We start from the raw sequence: 17374 nt of genomic DNA, 5'->3' as shown, positions 1-17374 counted from the left end.
GGGAGATTTTACGAGTTGATATCATTATGAAGCACAGAAACATTAATCAAAGCCTTTATGAAACCCAATAAAAACATATCTGTGAAAAGTCAGAAATATTGTGAACCAAGTCAAATTTAAACTAGCCTAGACCAGCCAAATTTAATTTCACCAAGTAAATCTGAAATCAAGTAATTTAGAAAGCTCAAATAATGCTTTTTGTAGCATCTTTGCTGGAAATGCATGATCCACTGTCACACAAACCTGTTGAAATTGAGGAGGCTTTGCCAACGCTGGGACTTGAAATTCTTGATGTTTTGTGCCTCGTCCAGGATCAGGTAGCGCCAGGACTTCCGCCTAAATGCCTGGTGATCCTGTAGCACCAGTTTGTATGAGGTGATACACACATGGAATGCATTAGGCTTGGTCCAGCCCTAGGAAAGAAAGAAGACATTTGTTTCACATCATTCATCAAACAAACAATCATTCATCAAACAACATTCATTGTTTTAAAAGATAAGTTAAACCCACTATGCAAAATTGTTGAAATAATTGAACACAACTAAAAGCAACAGTTACCTGTCTCTTAAGTTTTCTCTCTTTCTGGCTTCCAAAGTATGTAAGGATTTTGAAGCCAGGACACCAGCGTTTCAGCTCCATTTCCCAGTTCAACATGACACTGGTTGGAACGATGATAAGATGTGGACCCCAGTTACCTTCACACAAATATCAATTATTAGCATTTCACATCGCACAAGTGCAAATATGCTTTAGCCATTAGTTTCTTACTCTTTTCACAAGCAAGGTGAGCTAACAGGGCAATGGTTTGGATTGTCTTGCCCAAACCCATTTCATCAGCTAAAATCCCATTGAGTTTCTTTTCAAACATAGTCACCAACCAGTCCAGACCAATGTGCTGGTACTCTCGTAATGTCCCATGAAGAAGGAAAGGAATTGGCGTTTTCACCTTTAATAGTAAAAAGGCACAAAAAGTATTTAGCTTTTGTAAATGCAAGATGAGATTTGAGAAAGGTTTGTTTTTTCAATGCGGATTATTGGAGAAAAGGATTCAATTGTAGTTCATCTGGACAGTTCTGAAATGTGAACTCAGATTTTATGCTACTCTGAGCTATGTAAGCCCTGCACTCAGGGAGGAGTTACCTGATAAGAGCCTGTCTAGTTATTTGTTCACACAGTTTCCCCTGAAACTAATCTTCTGTGTTAACATAACAGCCATAGCAACATTTGTTTTCTGACTGCAGCTCCTTTGTCACTGATGAGTACCTCATTAGCATTTGACTGGCCTGTACTGTTGGCAAGGCCTCCAAATGCTGTTGGAAACAACAGTTGAATTGAACTATCTTCTTCATTTGACTAATTTCTCCGTGAATGCGAGTCTGATTGAAATAAAACAGCATTTTGAAGTTAAAAATATTGAAAACACAACGTGACCACTGTCCACTGAAGTCTTCTTCTACAGTGTGTCAAACGCTTGCGTATCCTGCTAGAGTGCCCCTGGTGGCAATTTTTCTGATAAAAATCTATAAATTAAAAGCACTGTTGTAATGGCTGCAGGGTTCAAATTATGGGGAAAAAGTAGTGGCTTAAAGTCTGAAAAGTACAGTAGATTAGATTATATAACAAAACAGGCAATTATCAGACAACTCCTCCCAGTTATCGGCTCAGAGCTCAGCTCAGAGTAGCATACCAAGTTCTCAGACCAGGTCCGCAGATTGAGAATGACTTTCGGATGGAAGTCGAAACATCTACGACAATTGAATCCTTTTCTATGATGAAGACTCCTGGATGAATGAGGGATTACACCGATTTAATACGGACCTTAGTTGTAGCTAAAGTGTAGCCTTTGGGCTGGAGGCTCTCTGCAGTAGCAGCGATGTGGCTCATGTCCTTCTTTGGTCGAGAGGAAGACGTAGGGCTGTGGTCTCCTTCTTTAAGTAAGATCTCCATTCCTTCATCACCAGAGGCATCTTCAGCACTGCCTTCCTTTGCACTCTCCTCATCCTCACTGTCCCCTGGTGACGCTGAAAACAACAGATAGCATTTGTAATACATTTACTGTACATGTTCTGGGTTTGACCGACATAATCTCATGACAAAGAGGTGTACTGCGCTAAAAAACAATCCAAAACCAATAATGAAATTGGTTAAGAAGGATAGAAGTTAGAAAACCGTCTGAAGACAAAATTATTCTCAAATTACCATACTTTTTGGACTTTAAAAAGGCGTAATGGATGATTTTTTTTGCCCAAATCTGAGTCTTATTTCCTCGTGGCGTGGACTGCCGATTAGTCCTGCCACATATCAATCATAAAACGTACCTACCGCTCACCTGCAGCCGCGTCCGGCTCGTCCTCATGAGAGCAGCACGTTTCCGCGTGTCCAAGCGCATGGATCTATCATAATATAGTTCCCTCAGTGTACGGGACAAAATTAGGATGGAGAAAGACGGTTCGAGCTGTCTCTGAAGAGCACTTCCGCCTGAGTTCTCCAATCGCCTTTAAGCCGCTACTTATTCCCCCAAACTTTGAACCCTGCGGTCATTACAACGGTGCATCTAATTTATAGATTTTACTGGCTAACGGCCATCGCGGGGATATCTAGCAGGAAGCACAAGTGTTTGACCCACTATCAGGGGACTCATCAGACTCATATTCATGGAGAAATTAGTCTAATGAGGAAGTGAATGTAGACACGGCGAAACGCAAAGACATACGGCAGCATGGACATGCAATATACAACGGTCTGCAGTTTAGAACCTGCCACATTGAAATGAGACTTCAGACATGTGCTTCACTGCCGTGGAATGTATTTCCGTGTAAGTATACCATGTAACAACGCAAAACTCACTCAATTAGTACGAGTTCAAGATCAGATGAACCAGATGTGAAGACACAGACACAGGTAAATATACTCAAGGACAGAGGGGATAATAGAGACAGTTGTGATATGTTCTTTGTATGTTAAATTTGAAAATGTTGTGTGTTTTATTACAATCCAACTCATATTCACTGAGAAATTAGTCTACGGTACTTTGAACCCCAGGTCTGCTGTGCCGCGAGACACGTTTCAAAAGACAACAGATGTACATAATGTGTAAATATCTCATGTTACAACGTGGGCCCCTGCGGTTTATTGACAGGTGTGGCCAGTCGTAAATTTTGTGTGTGTGGCTTTTATTCAGGAGCGCTGTATAGCCCAAAAAGTATGGTAGGTTTGAACAAAGAATTAATTCTAACCTGAGGAGGATGTGTGGCTCTCCACATCACTCTCATCTTCTTCAGTCTCCTCCTCCTCCTCCTCATCCCCAGACACTTCAGTATCGGAGCTCGCTTTGGAGGCAGACGCAGATGGTTCTTCGAAGTCAGATGTATAAGCCCCTTTGTACTTCTCAAGCAGCTCTTCAAGGCTCATATCCCCTGGAGCAGAAAAGCACACCGGTTACATTTGCATTGTAGAAATATGCTTGTATCTTTACATTCATAGAATTACATGAGTTTATAAACGTAAGTATTCAGACTGGCTTTTAACACTCTAATGTATTCCATGGAATGCAAGGAGTTATTGTTCTCGCCTGATTTCTTCTAGAATAGAGACAGAAATAATAATAAATATAGCCGCAAGCGGCAATGATCGGCCCTCGCCACGCCGCCGCCACGAGGGCCGATCACATCTTATTTTATTACATCTACTGCTGAATCTGTGACGCTGTCACATCTTCTCCCCTTTGTTTTACCATTCAAAAAGCAATTTTATTTTGAATTCTTGGCAAAATGTGCGGCTTTGCCGCACAGACACCGTGACTCTTAGAATAAAAATGTGGATAACTTTTGATGGTCCACCCCTGAAGATGAGTCTCACCAAATTTCAGGTTAATATGTCTAACGCCCTAAGAGGAGTTTGTGAAAGTCTAAAGTGTAAACATGTTCTGGCGATTTCCCCATTGGAATAACATGGAAGGTTTCGGTCATCGTTACGGCAAAGCCATAACAATTATGACATGGGTCTCATTGACTTTTTTGATGGGGATGCCAAAATTGAGTTGTGTGTCAAATTTCATATAATTTCGCAAAACTAACCATTTAACCTCCATATAAAATCTGTAGGGGGCGCTGTGGCTCCAAATTAATTTATTTCACTTCAAGTAGGTTTAGGGCAAAGAGTTCAACAACTGATTCTAATTTGACGCAATTCGGACTTTATCTGTGCAAACGGCAGAAATGTTAAATTTGGGAGATTTCTGAAATTCTTGCTACAGTTTGCGGCTTCGCCGCACAGAGACCGTGAGAGGTATCAATGTAATTTGGATAACTTTTGATGTCCCACTCCTCAGTAGCATTTTCACCAAATTTCAGCTTTTTAGGGCCACCGCCCTGGGAGGAGTTCGTAAAAGTACGACGTTTGGAAAAACTCCGAAGTCATGTTTAGCCATTTTTGAAGCAATATGGCCGACATTTGGTTGGGCGGACGGCGTTGCCGTAATAATATTTTTTACTTCTCTTGTCACCATCTACCTCTGCACCAATTTTTTTTGGGTCATTTCCCATCTCTCAATGCATTTTTGGTACATTTGGGGGCGCTGACGCGCCAATTTTTTTTAATTTTAGAAAAAGGAAATAGCCAGAATGTAGAGAGGCACGATTTTTAGAGGTGTGCAAATTTTTGTGACTTTTCGTCAATGTTCACTGGGTGAAAAATAGGGGGGTTGGTCCCGAGAGGGAGGGAGGGAGAGAGAAAGAGAGAGAGAAAGAGAGAGAGAAAGAGAAAGAAAGAGAGAAAGAGAGAAAGAAAGAAAGAATAATATTCCGATGCGAAAACAATGTTTCCCATTTTTCAAATATCATGAACTATACATTTACCTCATGGTGTGGGTCCCTGGTCACTGACGGGTACTTCCGTTAATTTTGAGTGGGCTCCGCCCACTTTGTGTTTTTGGCCCTCTATACAGTAATAATGTTCAATTTTTGCATTACATGCTTATATGCACGGAACATGCAAGATATGGGGAACGTATTCGTGAGCTACTTAGCGCAAATGAGTGCTTTATATGGGGCGGTCGTCATCCCAATGTAAAGTGCTCGTTTAGTGTGTACTTTTGCACGGGCTTCGCCCGTTTACAACGGTAAAGTTCCATTTTCCCTACTACTAATTAGTATGCACGGGGCGTGCGTGAGTGAAGGAGTGCGTTAGTGTTTGGAAGTAGGCGAGCGCTTTGCGCTCGATTTCGTGCGCACTACGTGCGCACTTTCGCAGCCGTGCTTCGCACGGCCTTACGAGATTAATAGGCCTCTCGCCAGCTTGTGGCGCTCGGGCCTAATAATAATAATAAAGCCATCATCGCCGCTAGCACGGTTTTTATTATTATTATCATTATTCATGGTTTTCTGCCACAAATCTAGCATTTTTGACACCCTGAACATCGATGAAAAGTCACATGGGGACATAGATGCGATCGGCAAAGCCCGAAATCAAATAAAATGGAGCTTGCAAGAACGCCCGTCGCAATAGCAACGCAAAAAAGAAAAAACATGAAATGCTTAATCTTTGGCCTGGCACATAACACGTGGAACAGTGATAGAGCGACCTTTGACGAGTAAAACACACCTGGCAGCATCGCTGTATAATAAACAGGAAGTCAGCCATGTTGACTTTTTCCCCCCCCAAATCGTACTTGTCCTAGGTTTTTTGTCTGATCGAGCTCAAAACAACACTTTTTGCATCTAGAGAGATTGAAATGTAATAAATATTCAAAAGAATGTTGATATTCCTTACGGTCTCCACGTAACACGTCCTCAAAAAAGGCTTAATTTCATGTTTTTTCAAGGACAAGTCACGCCTATTGGAATTGATCTACGGAGCTCATATTTCACTCACTAATGCGTTTTTATGGTCTGATTGGAAATAATGAATACCCATGCAACAAATTTACTCTATAGCGCTCCCTACCCATTGTGTGAAAAACTCAACATTGTCTGATTTGTTTGAAACTCATGGGTTATATTCTCAAGACACCATGAAAAATAGTGCATTGCAGATTGAGTATTTTTCACTATTGGCCAGCAGAGGCGCAATTAATGCCTTCACTTCCATTTCCTCTCGTGCCGCGGTCTTAGAATTAGCATTAGCAGAGGGTCTCTGTTGCTCTGTTGACGGAGGTACAGGGAGGAGGGTCGGCACTAGGTCATATAGGGAATCGGGAGGAGGGGAATAAAGTATAAAGTCTTTAGACTTTATTCTTCAGGCTTTATTCTTTCTGCCACAACTCGGGCAGTTTTGACCCCCTGAACAAACACAACAACAACAACATCAATGAAAAGTCCCACATGGGGACATAGACGCGATCGGCTCGGCCCGAAATCGAAAATGGAGCTTGCGAGAATGCCCGTGGCAACAGCGTCACCTAGAGCAAAAAAGAATAAACATGAGACTCTTAATCTTTGGCCAAGGCACATGACACGTGGAACAGTGATAGAGCTCCCTCTGATGACTAAAACACACCTGGCAGCATCGCTGTATGATAAACAGGAAGTCAGCCATGTTGAATCGAAGTGGAGCCACCACGTTTGACTTTTTTTTCAAAAATTGTGCATGTCCCAGGTTTTTTGTTCGATTGAGCTCAAAACAACACTTTCTGCATCTAGAGACATTAAATTTAATAATCAGCCAATTTTGTTTTAAATATTCCCACAGAAAAGGCTTAATTTTCTGTTTTTCACACCTATTGGAATTGATCTATGAAGCTCATATTTAACTCAATAATGCGTTTTTATAGTCTGATTGTAAATAATTAATACCCATGTAACAAATTTACTCTATAGCGCCCCCTACCCATTGTGTGAAAAAAATTGTCTGATTTGTTTGAAACTCATTGTTGGTTGTATTCTCCTCAAGACGCCATGAAAAAAGTGCATTACTATTGGCCAGCAGGGGCGCAATTAGCGTTAGCATTAGTGTGATTTTTTATGGTGAAGCACTTTGGTCACTTTGAGTGTAATAAATAAATAATAAAAATAAAGGTCGATTGATTGATTTTTAGAAAGCAATACTACAGAAAAACAATTTGAAAAAAATAAAATAATAATCACTAGTTTGTTTCAGAACACAGCACAGTCATTTCTCTAAAAAAAAAAAAAAAGGTGCAAAATTGTACCCGTCATTTAGGTTTTAACTATTAAAATGTTTAAATGACGTCAAAAAGGCTCACCCTCTTTGGCCAAGTCGTCCAACTCCGCTGAGTGGTCCACATTTCCTTCGACCATCTCTTGGGCAGCGATGGTGTCCTCCTCATCCTCAGCTTAACAAAAAAGAAAGACAAGATACAAAATACTGTATTCATGGTTATCAAGCTATGGCAACGGTCCAACATTGCCATAGCAATTAAGACATTTAAATCAAAGAATTATATATTTTGAATGTGGAAATGTCCTTTTCCTTATTCATGGGTGTCACGCAAGTTATTCCTTTCTGAATTGAAGAGTAATAACGAGGAGCGCAAAGTTACCATCTTCTTCATTTGCTGTAAATTCCTGATCTTCCTCTTCTTCAGCTGATGTAGATGATTGGTCAGAGCCCACCGCCTCTGAGCCTCCGTCCTGGGGTTCAGCACATAGTCATTGTAAAGCCAAGTCGAAACATTAGAAATATCAAGAGTGAGCAATGAACGGGTGTTTCTGGGGTGGTCTATGTAATGTGGTGATGTTGCATCTTAATATGCTCCGGTGCTCTTGCCATATCAGATCAACCCTTTGTGATTGAGCCTTACTTTATCAGTGCATTACAGTCTTCTCTGTTGTACCTGGGGCAGGTTGAGTGTGCTGAGCAGTTGGTCCAGAGGAAGCGTGCCCTCCTCCTTCAGGAGCTCGATCTCTCTGCGGCGGCTCTCGGCGTCATTGCCATCCTGCTGTTCTTCAACCTCGATGGTCTCCTCATCATCCTCTTCCTCACATTGAGGCTCAAAGTCTCCATCTGTAAAAGGCACAGCAATCCTTTTTATCTCATTGAACCAACAGAAACAACAGTGAATTCTATGTAACATTAACCTTTGTTTGAATAATAAACTTTTAAGTGATCTTAAAGTCCCATAGTGGATAGATTTACAGACACAAAGAAGTGAACTTCTGTCCTGTCCTCCTACAGCGGGATGGAAGACGTGTCAGACAGGTTCAACTAGTTGCAAAGAAAATCAAGAACAAGATTTTCTTATTATTAAAAGCAGTGTTGGGTAGCGTTACTTTTAAAAGTAACTTGTTAAGATTCTGCCCTGGAAAACCAACGCATTAAGTTACTGCTCTACTTGGAGTACTCGTTCGCAATAACTAACATTATTGTATAACGTCAATCCCTTTGCGTTGCTTAACACAGTAACATAATCATTAAAATATCAAATAAACAAGAAAAGTAAATTTGACAGAGCTTTATTTATCTATTATGTTGACAGATTACCACAATACAATGCCGTACAATAAGCATGTGTAGGCCTGTCCTCAAACAATGAAAAACATAGCTTAAATTAAAAGGCACTGACGCACAATAGAACACACTTGTTTTCTCAACACATCGTTATTACCCTACATTTACTCCTCAGCTACAAAATAGTGGTTATAACGAAAGATCTTTATTTCTCTTTGGCGTGAGGACAAGAGTCACTAGTTGCACAAGTGTTTGCTGCAGCGGCTCGCTCTACTCTGCGGCTGGGAAACAAACCAGGCTCTGGGATTGCGGTGAGGAGATGAGACCTAACCAAAACTAACGTGTTTCTGACTTGAGGTAACTTGGAGAGTACTGGATTACATGGGTGCACTAAACAAAACTAACGTGCCATGTTCCTAGTTACTCTAAAAAAGGTAATTTGAGAACTTTAACGCAACACGTTTACCCCCAGCTCTTTTAAAAAGCCTATAAGTATTTTAGACTTCCTGAACAACCTGAACATTGCATAAGCATACAAAGCAACAAATACGCCAACATAGATTTCATTATAAAAGGAAGTTGGCAGTAGCCGTTTGTCCGATTTATCTCAATGAACTCTGTGGATAACAAGCTATGACATTATTTTCTATTCTACAGAACATGCAATGGCCTTGACAATGAAAAATACATTTTCCTTCTGTAAAAAACTTTGAAACCAGCTTTGAAATTCTTACCATCTTCATCGAAAGGAGTTGGTTGAGATTTCTGAGGCGAGACAGTGTCGGTTTCAGAATCAGGTTTGGAGGTGGGCGCAAGAGACTGGCTGAGAAGATCTGAGTATTTTTCTGTTTGTCCAACAATAAAGTCCAGCTGAAGATCCAAAGCTTTCTTCCTCTTTTCGTCAAGTCGAGATTGCTGCTTGTACTGGACAACCTAAGAACAATAAAACAACTGTTTTATTTCTTACACCAGTTTCGGTAATAACAACAATAGGGTTGTTAAAATAATGGATTGGACAAAAAATAACCAAATTTTTTTTTTTTTTGTTAATTAGGTTGTTAAAAAAATAAAAATGTATGAATCAACTGTACCTTCTCAACACTGCTCCAAAACGCCCGTACTTCCTTTGCAATCGATGCAGCAACTTTCCTTATTTTTGACTGTTCATCTCGCTTTGCCTTTTCCTCTTTCTGTCTCAACTCTTCATGGTGTCTCATAACCATCCGTACAACCTAACAATAAAAAGTCTCAATAGTTAATACGTATAAGTGCTTGATTACGTCTATGAATATCACATTGAACTTTAAACTTTGTACAATAATGTACGGATTTTGAAAGATACTATTACCTTTCTAGCGACACCTCTTTTCCAGCGCCTCTCCTGGGCAAAGTCAGCGGACAGCCACTGCATTTCTTCACACAGATACTCCCAGTGCACTTTGGGTCGCGGCGGCTCAGTCAAACGAGTGAGGCGCTTCATTGACCAAAAGCCCTCTCGCTTCAGTGCCTGGGTCCGATTTTCAATGTCTGCTTCCTGTTTGACAAAATGCATTCCATTCAGCAAAAAAAAGAAAAAAAAAACATTTTGCAAGTTTCTCATATATTGTTAAAGGTTGACTGGACGATTTTTTTGGCCCAAATCTGAGTCTCATTTCCTCGTGGCGTGGACTGCCGATTAGTCCTGCCAAGTATAAATCATAAAACGCACCTACCGCTCACCTGCAGCCGCGTGTGGCTCGTCCCCACGAGAGCAGCACGTTTCCGCATGTCTAAGCGCATTGATCTATCATAATATAGTTCCCTCAGTGTACGGGACAAAATGAAGACGGAGAAAGACAGTTCGAGCTGTCTCATAAGAGACGGAAATCTACGGGAGACGAGAGATGTGATGGGATCCGTCGCGCTAATAAACAAACGCACGTGTGTGTTGCATCAGTCGTTCTCAAATCGCCAAACATTGATAAATAATTCAAAACACAACAAACAACTAAAACAATTATAAGAGGGTTAAATCGTAACTAATCTTTGTTATTGGACACTTCTAACATACAGTATCACAGTTCAGTAGCCTAAGAGCTAACACATTTATTTACACAATACAAAATAAACATTTCTATTGCAGAGTTTCAAATAACAACACAACATTATTAAGGCTGTATTATTCAGTTTAGATGTAGGGCAGGCAAATATAATTGTTCATATGGCAAGTACTGTGGTTAGATAAAGCTATCAGGATCAGGTTTAAATGTGGAATTCCCAATTTGATCTTTCTTATGGAGAAAAAGATAAAAGGGGACAGCAATATGTTTGTCATCATTTGGAGTATAGACCAGCATTTCTCAAACTATGGTACGTGTACCACTGGTGTTACAATTTTTTGATTTCTTAATTAATTGTAATTTCTTGCCACTACTCTTGCCAATTAAGGTTGGGTATTATTTAACCCTAGTTTAGATCTAGAATAGTCCTTTTATAGACCTGATTTAAGCCTGGTAGTATTTAGGAAGTCAAATATTTTCTTGGGTGGTATTTTTTTTTTTTTTAATAGTTTTTCAACTTCAAACATTAGACTTCAAATATTATTTGCACAGACAAATAATAGAGTAGAACACATGCCAGTTAAAACAATCATAATAAACTAACACCAATTACAATGCAAATGTGTAAGTGCCCATTTAATTGTGTTAGAGCGCATTTGAAGCACACGTAGCAATTTTCATCACTCCACGAGTGACTGCTCCTCACACCACCGCGGAGCCTTCAGACCTCTGTTCCTCACACAACCTCCAACGCTTTGCATGTACTATCCTATCCCACAGGGGGGCACGGAGCCTCAGCTCAGGGGCTGCTTGTAAAAGCAAAGGGGACAGAGGCACAGGACCGCATGGGACAACACTAGATGAAGAACACGAGATGTTCCGAGAGCACAACAGAGAGGGCGGGGAGTGCGACTGAAAAGTTTAGAGGAGACGGTCTAAGCTGTTGCTCCTTCCTTGGTGCTGCAGCTGTGCGAGTGCGGGAGCACCATCTCAGTTTTGGAGCAGAAAACAGTCCAACACATATCTTTTCACACTTTCCCTCTCTCTACAATTCCCTTAAATGTTGTTTAAGGATTTTTTGGGGCTAGACTTTATTGGACAGGACAGCTCAGATTCCAACACACTACACTGCAGCACTATGTGGAGCCTGGCATGTGTGCTGCCACCTTAACTACCCGACCATCACTCGCAAATGTGACTGTTTTTACATTTTCAAGAAGCTACAATAGAAACAAACCATACTTACATGTTTAGCCTGCTCTGCCATATCAGAGTGGCGTTCACCACGGGGTCGATGAGGTGTGCTTTGATCCTGTGGTGAAACGAACTTTCCATGAGACCCTCGCAGAGGAGAAGATCTGTCCAGAGGCGGTGTGGACCAGTCATTGCAGGACGATGGGCCAGGGGAGGGTGACCCAGGAGAAGAATTTATTGACACTCTGTTGGCAATCCACTGGCGCACCTGGAGCCCAACAGCAATGAATTAAAACTATACAATTATAAAACAGTGTGGCAGAAACAAAGCCATGGTTATACTTTAGCACATTAGTACAGAACATAGTGGAACATGCAGGCAAGTTATTAAAGTGATCAGAAAAAGTGTATCTTGTGCTGTGATGGTAAAGCAAAGCCAAATATAAGATATCTTTACCAGCAGTAAATGTGATTATGTAAAAGAGTCATGCACAACTATCCTGCCACAGAGCCTATCTGGCAACCACAGCTCACCTTCAGGAACAGTGCCTTTCTGTCTGTCCTGCTCTGTCCATGCTGGAAAACACACATGGCTTAGCATGCGTCCATAACATAAAACTGGCTAAATGAAATGATATTAAAAAAAAACAGCATGCATGAAATACTACAAGGCTGAAACTAACATTTTATCAGTTTATTATTGTTTTCCCCTCAGAGAATTGACAAATTAATGTATATAGATCTGGGTGACCAATGAATGACAATGTACTACATTATATCCAGATGAAAGAAACAAGTACATTTCAATAAAACACCAAATGTTATTCATGTGAAACTAGTTTGTGTGTCACTTTGATGCAATTATTGCTGTCAATCATTAAAAAAAAAAAATCTCAGCACATGGCATGTTTTGGAGTCCGTATAGTACAGATATGGATTCCTTAAGTAGTTGAAAATGATTTAAAGATTAAGGCCTATCAATGAATTAGTTGTAGTAGTAAAGTAGTAAACTGCTTTCATACTGAATACTTAATACTGATTTATCACACATTACAACATAAATACATACTATACAGATGAATACCTTGTGTGGAGAGGCTGGTGAGATCTCATCGCCCTCAGGTCTGTCAGCCTCTGCCTCTCCAGTGCTGCCTTCCTCGTCGCTGCTGCCCTCGTCCACAGAGCCGTCCACAGCATCTTCCAGGGGCTCATCCTGCTCCGTCTCCTCATCCCCGCCTTCTCCATCTTCCTCACCCTCATCCTCGTCCTCATCCTCACCTTCGTCCTCATCCTCTTCACCTTCGTCCTCACCCTCACCAGCTAACGGGTCAAGCTGAGTGACAATAGTGTCAGGAAAGCCAGTTTCAGACAGAGCTGTACTGTCCATTTGAGATGTTTCAAAAATTAATACAGGGACCTCTGCAGAGTTTTGTGAACCAGAAATGTTTCCATTCAAGTTCTGCAAGTGAGGTTCACTTTTGGAGGTTAGGGAGTAATCGGATAAAGTAGGAAGAGATGGTACAGAAGCTTTAACAGAACAGTTTGTCTGCTCATTCTGGCTGCAGGGGGCCACAGAGATTTTCCGATCTGCTGCCGAGACTGTGTGAGAAAGGCACTCTTCAGACTGTGTGCCCGAGCTGTGGGCGTTCTGTCCCGTGGACACATGTTCCACGAGGGGGGCTGGGGGTTTGAGGACAGGATGTGTCCCAGGTTTTAGAATGAGCAGCTGTGGGTTTATCTTACCCAAAAAGGGAGATGGGGAAGTGGTTGCTGTCGATGTGGTCACAACTACAGTGTGTATCGTTTGCAAAGGAGCCACTGATGAAACTGGTTCTTTGGGCTCTTCATTTGAAGAAACGCAGGGTTCGAGCTTTGTGGCACTTACAGCGACATCTGGGGACGATTTTAAAGATGGCTGCCTGTCAACGTGCACAGCACCAAGGACTACTTGCAATGGAGATGTTGGAGAAGACACTGTTAGATCGGTTTCCTGTTTCTGAAGAGGCTCTGATTGGCATGTAGCCATTTCAATCTGTGTGCTAAAGTCCATCGCCTCTGTACTAGTGTTCGCCTGTTCAACAGCAAAGGAATCAGGTGCAACATTGGCTACTTCAACTAAACAAACCTCATTTGCATTTGCAACTGACTGGCGAGCATTCAATATCAAGTGTTGTTGGACAGTAGCTACAGCAGTGTTTTGTATGGACATAGTATGACAGTCGGTGCTAGTACATGTTACTATTTGATTTCCATCGTGTGATGAAAGCACAGCCTGCTGAGATATTATAACACCACCACTTTCATCAATAGTGTGAAAAGTTGTATCCATTTGTGACTCCAGGTCTTCTTTGAGAGAAAAGTCATCCGAGTTGTCCAGTAATGCATTAAACAAGTTTACTTCATAACCTGGGGAATGTGGGATCTGAATGCCACTGCTGCCACACACCGTTTCCTCTGCCACCTCCTCCACCAGGTCACAAAACTGATACACCTCCAGAGACTGAGAGTCCAGGTGAACGGTCTGTCCAGCGGAAAGCTCAGAGCCCAGGTTATTGATAATAGCAGCTTGGCAAACAGTGCCATCTTCCCGCTGGAGCAAGTAACTCTGATTGAGATGTACACCAGACCAGTCCCCGTCATCTCTAACAACAACAATTTCATGAGTGCCCGACGAGTGCACAATCTGAGCAATTAGTGGCATTTCAGTGGAGGTGACTTGTTCCGTGGGGCATGTTCCTTGCTCTGTCTGTAATGACACTACCGGGTCTGTTCCGATTACAAGGGGAGCAGAGGAAGGTTTAGAGAAAGTGTCCTGAATACAGAAGCTCTCCGGCTGATCTGTGGCAGTAGTGTCCGGACTTATGCGCCTGTGCCCCTGGTCCCTGTCCTGTGCTTGGTGGAAGTTTGGAACATTAAGAGCTTCAGTTTCCGGTGCGGGCTCAGTGTGTGAGATCTCGGTTTGAGGCATGTAAATTTGTTTGCTCTCATTTCTGTGAAACAATGGCGTGGGGAGAGTTTGTGATTGCGAATTTTGTTCAGTAACAGTTTTGCTGAGCAGCTCCACTTCAATAGCTCTGTCTGCTTTGTCTTGGACTGCAACACTGGCCTGTGAGGCAGTAGTTGAAGTTGGGAAAGAACATGGTGGTTGTGAGATAACATTTTCACTAGTATACTCTTCAACACCCATCTCTGGTTGAATTTCCAAAGTGAAAGATACTTTCTCTTGTGTCCCTTTAATATCCACAATTCCAGCCTCTTTTGCTGGTTGACACTGACTATTTGGGGTTCCTTTCTCTTCATTAGTTTGGGACCCATATTGCAGCTCTTGCACAGTGTTGCTAAGCTGTATGTCTGAGGAGAGAGGAGGACAGGGAGTTGGGTGCCTTTGCATTTCAGAGGGATAGCAGTCCTCCGTAGATGTTGAAAAGACTCCTTCAAATCTTTCCCCAGTATGTTCTGATTCAGAGGGCCCGTCTCGCTCAGCCGGCAAGTCCTCAAACAAGGTGGGTGAAGTGGACGTGGGGTTTTGACCATCCAGCAATGGCATAGCGGACGCGTTAGTGGAAGGAGGTTCTGGACGGGGGGCAGCTGTGACCGGCTGCGGGGCATGCTGATGTGACTCCCCAGCCACATTGTGTGCAGCCTGGGGGTCAGCACCCAGCACTTCCACAGCCGGAGAGGCAGGCTGCCGCACCGCCTCCTCCCCAGAGCTCTGCTCCTCTGGTCCGCTCTGGCTGCACACTGCTCCTAGAGGACAAACTATTATTACTAAACACAATTCATATCAAGAGTAAAAGTGATCCTACTGCCTAGTCACTACTCTAACAGTCGCAATGACTACATTGTAAAGTGTCTTACCTGTCTGTTGTTGTAGACACAGATCTTCTGTACTTTCCACTTCCAGGATGCTGAAGTTAGGATCCCCACCACATCATCTGAGGAAGGGAAAGGGAGAGCATAAATTGTGTCACATTATATATCAAACAGATTACTTTGTTTCAAGTTTTCTTAGTTGGTAATATGTATATTGGGGCAGAAGTATTACCACTTCGTACACTTGCTTCTCATAAAACTTATGGGAAACATAACCATGTAGTCTGTGATGGTGATGATGATGATGGGTAGGCTTTAAGTCTGTATAAACAGGTGGAGCGTACTTCGCGAGATAGATAAGGTTGGGGCTAGGGAAATAGAAGCAGTTGTGGCTGTGGGTAGCATTTGCTGCAGTGGACCATGGATGTGTTAGCTGCATAGGCTGTATTCAATCTACGGTTCGCTGCTATGGAGCATTCAACTCAGGAAGACGTTAGGAATTCTGCAGCACGCGCTCCCGGGCTTCGCCGGCAGACAGGCGCGCGGGCCCTGGCCATTCATTTTTACCCGAACAAATGAAACGTTATCGTTTGTTCGTACAGATACGCAGAGTTACATTTGTTACCGTCCGATACAGCCTAACGGGTCTCAAAATGCCAGATACGCGTCCTAATGCACGGGTGCTCACATGAAACATCTCGAAAGGGTTTGAACATTTACAGATAATCGCGTAAACTTGACAAGGCTGTACATATTGTACGTATGTGATGATATACATTTTGCTATAATTAACGCCATAGCGTTTTGGGGGGCTGTTAGCTGCTAGCGTTAGCATTTACAATAACACTGCTAGGGTGGCACTAAAGAAAAGCCTGCTAACTAGCAGGCTACAAGAGTTAGAAGAGCTAGGATACATTTGCTGAGTGAATTGGCACTGCAAGCAACCCATAATTACATAACTGTAATTTTAAAAGGGCTAGCCGTTGTTGGTAGTTTTTATTAAAAGGTCTTTTAAAAGTAAGCTAAACCATGTGAAAAGTCACATTAATGCCGCTTCTCCTACATTCACTTCAGAGGGGGGACAATCGCTGTGACGTCACTGCGTGGGGTCAAATAACCCGAACACCAGAAAATTAAATGCCATCATTTTTTTACTTTAACGGTCCAAACAACCTCGAGTTTGTATTAAAACCAAAAACTACAATCAAGTTATAGTTGACTGTACGTGTTGCAACGATTGAACAGGGGGGGTTTAAGGGAGGCACGCACCACAACACAGCAGGAACTTCAGCATGGACAAACTGTGAAAACATTTTTCATTTTATGCTTTACAGACTAAAAGTACATGTTGCGTGTTATTGCATCTTGTGCTCAATTTCTGAGCCTCCATTATACGTTTATAATACAAAAGAGCACAAGAAATGTGTTTATTGTTGGGACATGTGGCTATTTTGTGTCGCTTCGTTAGTCGTATACACCCTTTAGGGCCCCTATTACTTCCTCCTTGCCCCCCGCCCTTTTATAGCCGCCATCTTAAGTTCCCACCTACCTGAAATTTCCGACCAATTTTCTTTTACTAAATTCTTGTTGAAGGGGCCGTCATCCGCAAAAAATCACACTCAATCCGTGATGTCGGCAATCCAAACTGTCTCCCGGTACCCAACGAGGTACCAGTAGGACTGTGGGAAGAAGTTAAAATACGGACCGGGAGAGACTGGGTTTCGGTGCAGAATGTAGCGGTCGCGGGGAGGAGACTTTACGCAGCGAAATGGTGGAGGGACGCCGCTGCTGACAAAGTACAGAGCGGGCAAATCTCGCGAGAAAATACAAGAGCGCGCCACTTAAAATGTTTATTTGCGATACTTTTCCAATAATTTATTTACACAGCGCCAATTGATCCATAAACAGTCATAGGTTAAAAC

At 42.2% G+C, this 17374-nt stretch overlaps 1 protein-coding gene across 2 annotated transcripts in view; it reads right to left on the bottom strand.

Annotated features, from left to right (window-relative positions):
* srcap (Snf2-related CREBBP activator protein) overlaps positions 1-17225 on the bottom strand; it is a 34373-nt gene extending 17148 nt beyond the window's left edge. The window contains exons 1-16 of one of the 2 annotated variants that reach the window (XM_072456830.1): positions 17002-17225; positions 15498-15574; positions 12724-15386; positions 12174-12215; positions 11692-11907; positions 9755-9940; positions 9498-9638; positions 9141-9339; positions 7793-7962; positions 7499-7589; positions 7202-7291; positions 3237-3416; positions 1819-2021; positions 769-946; positions 559-695; positions 244-413 (exon numbers count right to left, since the gene is read on the bottom strand). In XM_072456830.1, coding sequence (XP_072312931.1) covers positions 244-413; positions 559-695; positions 769-946; positions 1819-2021; positions 3237-3416; positions 7202-7291; positions 7499-7589; positions 7793-7962; positions 9141-9339; positions 9498-9638; positions 9755-9940; positions 11692-11907; positions 12174-12215; positions 12724-15186 — 4466 coding nt within the window. In that variant the 5' untranslated portion in view covers positions 15187-15386; positions 15498-15574; positions 17002-17225. The remainder of the gene's footprint in view (positions 1-243; positions 414-558; positions 696-768; positions 947-1818; positions 2022-3236; positions 3417-7201; positions 7292-7498; positions 7590-7792; positions 7963-9140; positions 9340-9497; positions 9639-9754; positions 9941-11691; positions 11908-12173; positions 12216-12723; positions 15387-15497; positions 15575-17001) is intronic. The other variant, XM_072456831.1, reaches the window with a different exon arrangement.
* Positions 17226-17374: the final 149 nt, after the last annotated feature.

This window comes from Eucyclogobius newberryi, unplaced genomic scaffold, assembly GCF_026437365.1.
Source record: "Eucyclogobius newberryi isolate DKJ021-1_F unplaced genomic scaffold, fEucNew1.0.hap1 SCAF_20, whole genome shotgun sequence".
NCBI classification, from domain to species: domain Eukaryota; kingdom Metazoa; phylum Chordata; class Actinopteri; order Gobiiformes; family Gobiidae; genus Eucyclogobius; species Eucyclogobius newberryi.
Note: the sequence above shows the minus strand (reverse complement) of the source record. Positions and strands in the feature narration are given on the sequence as shown.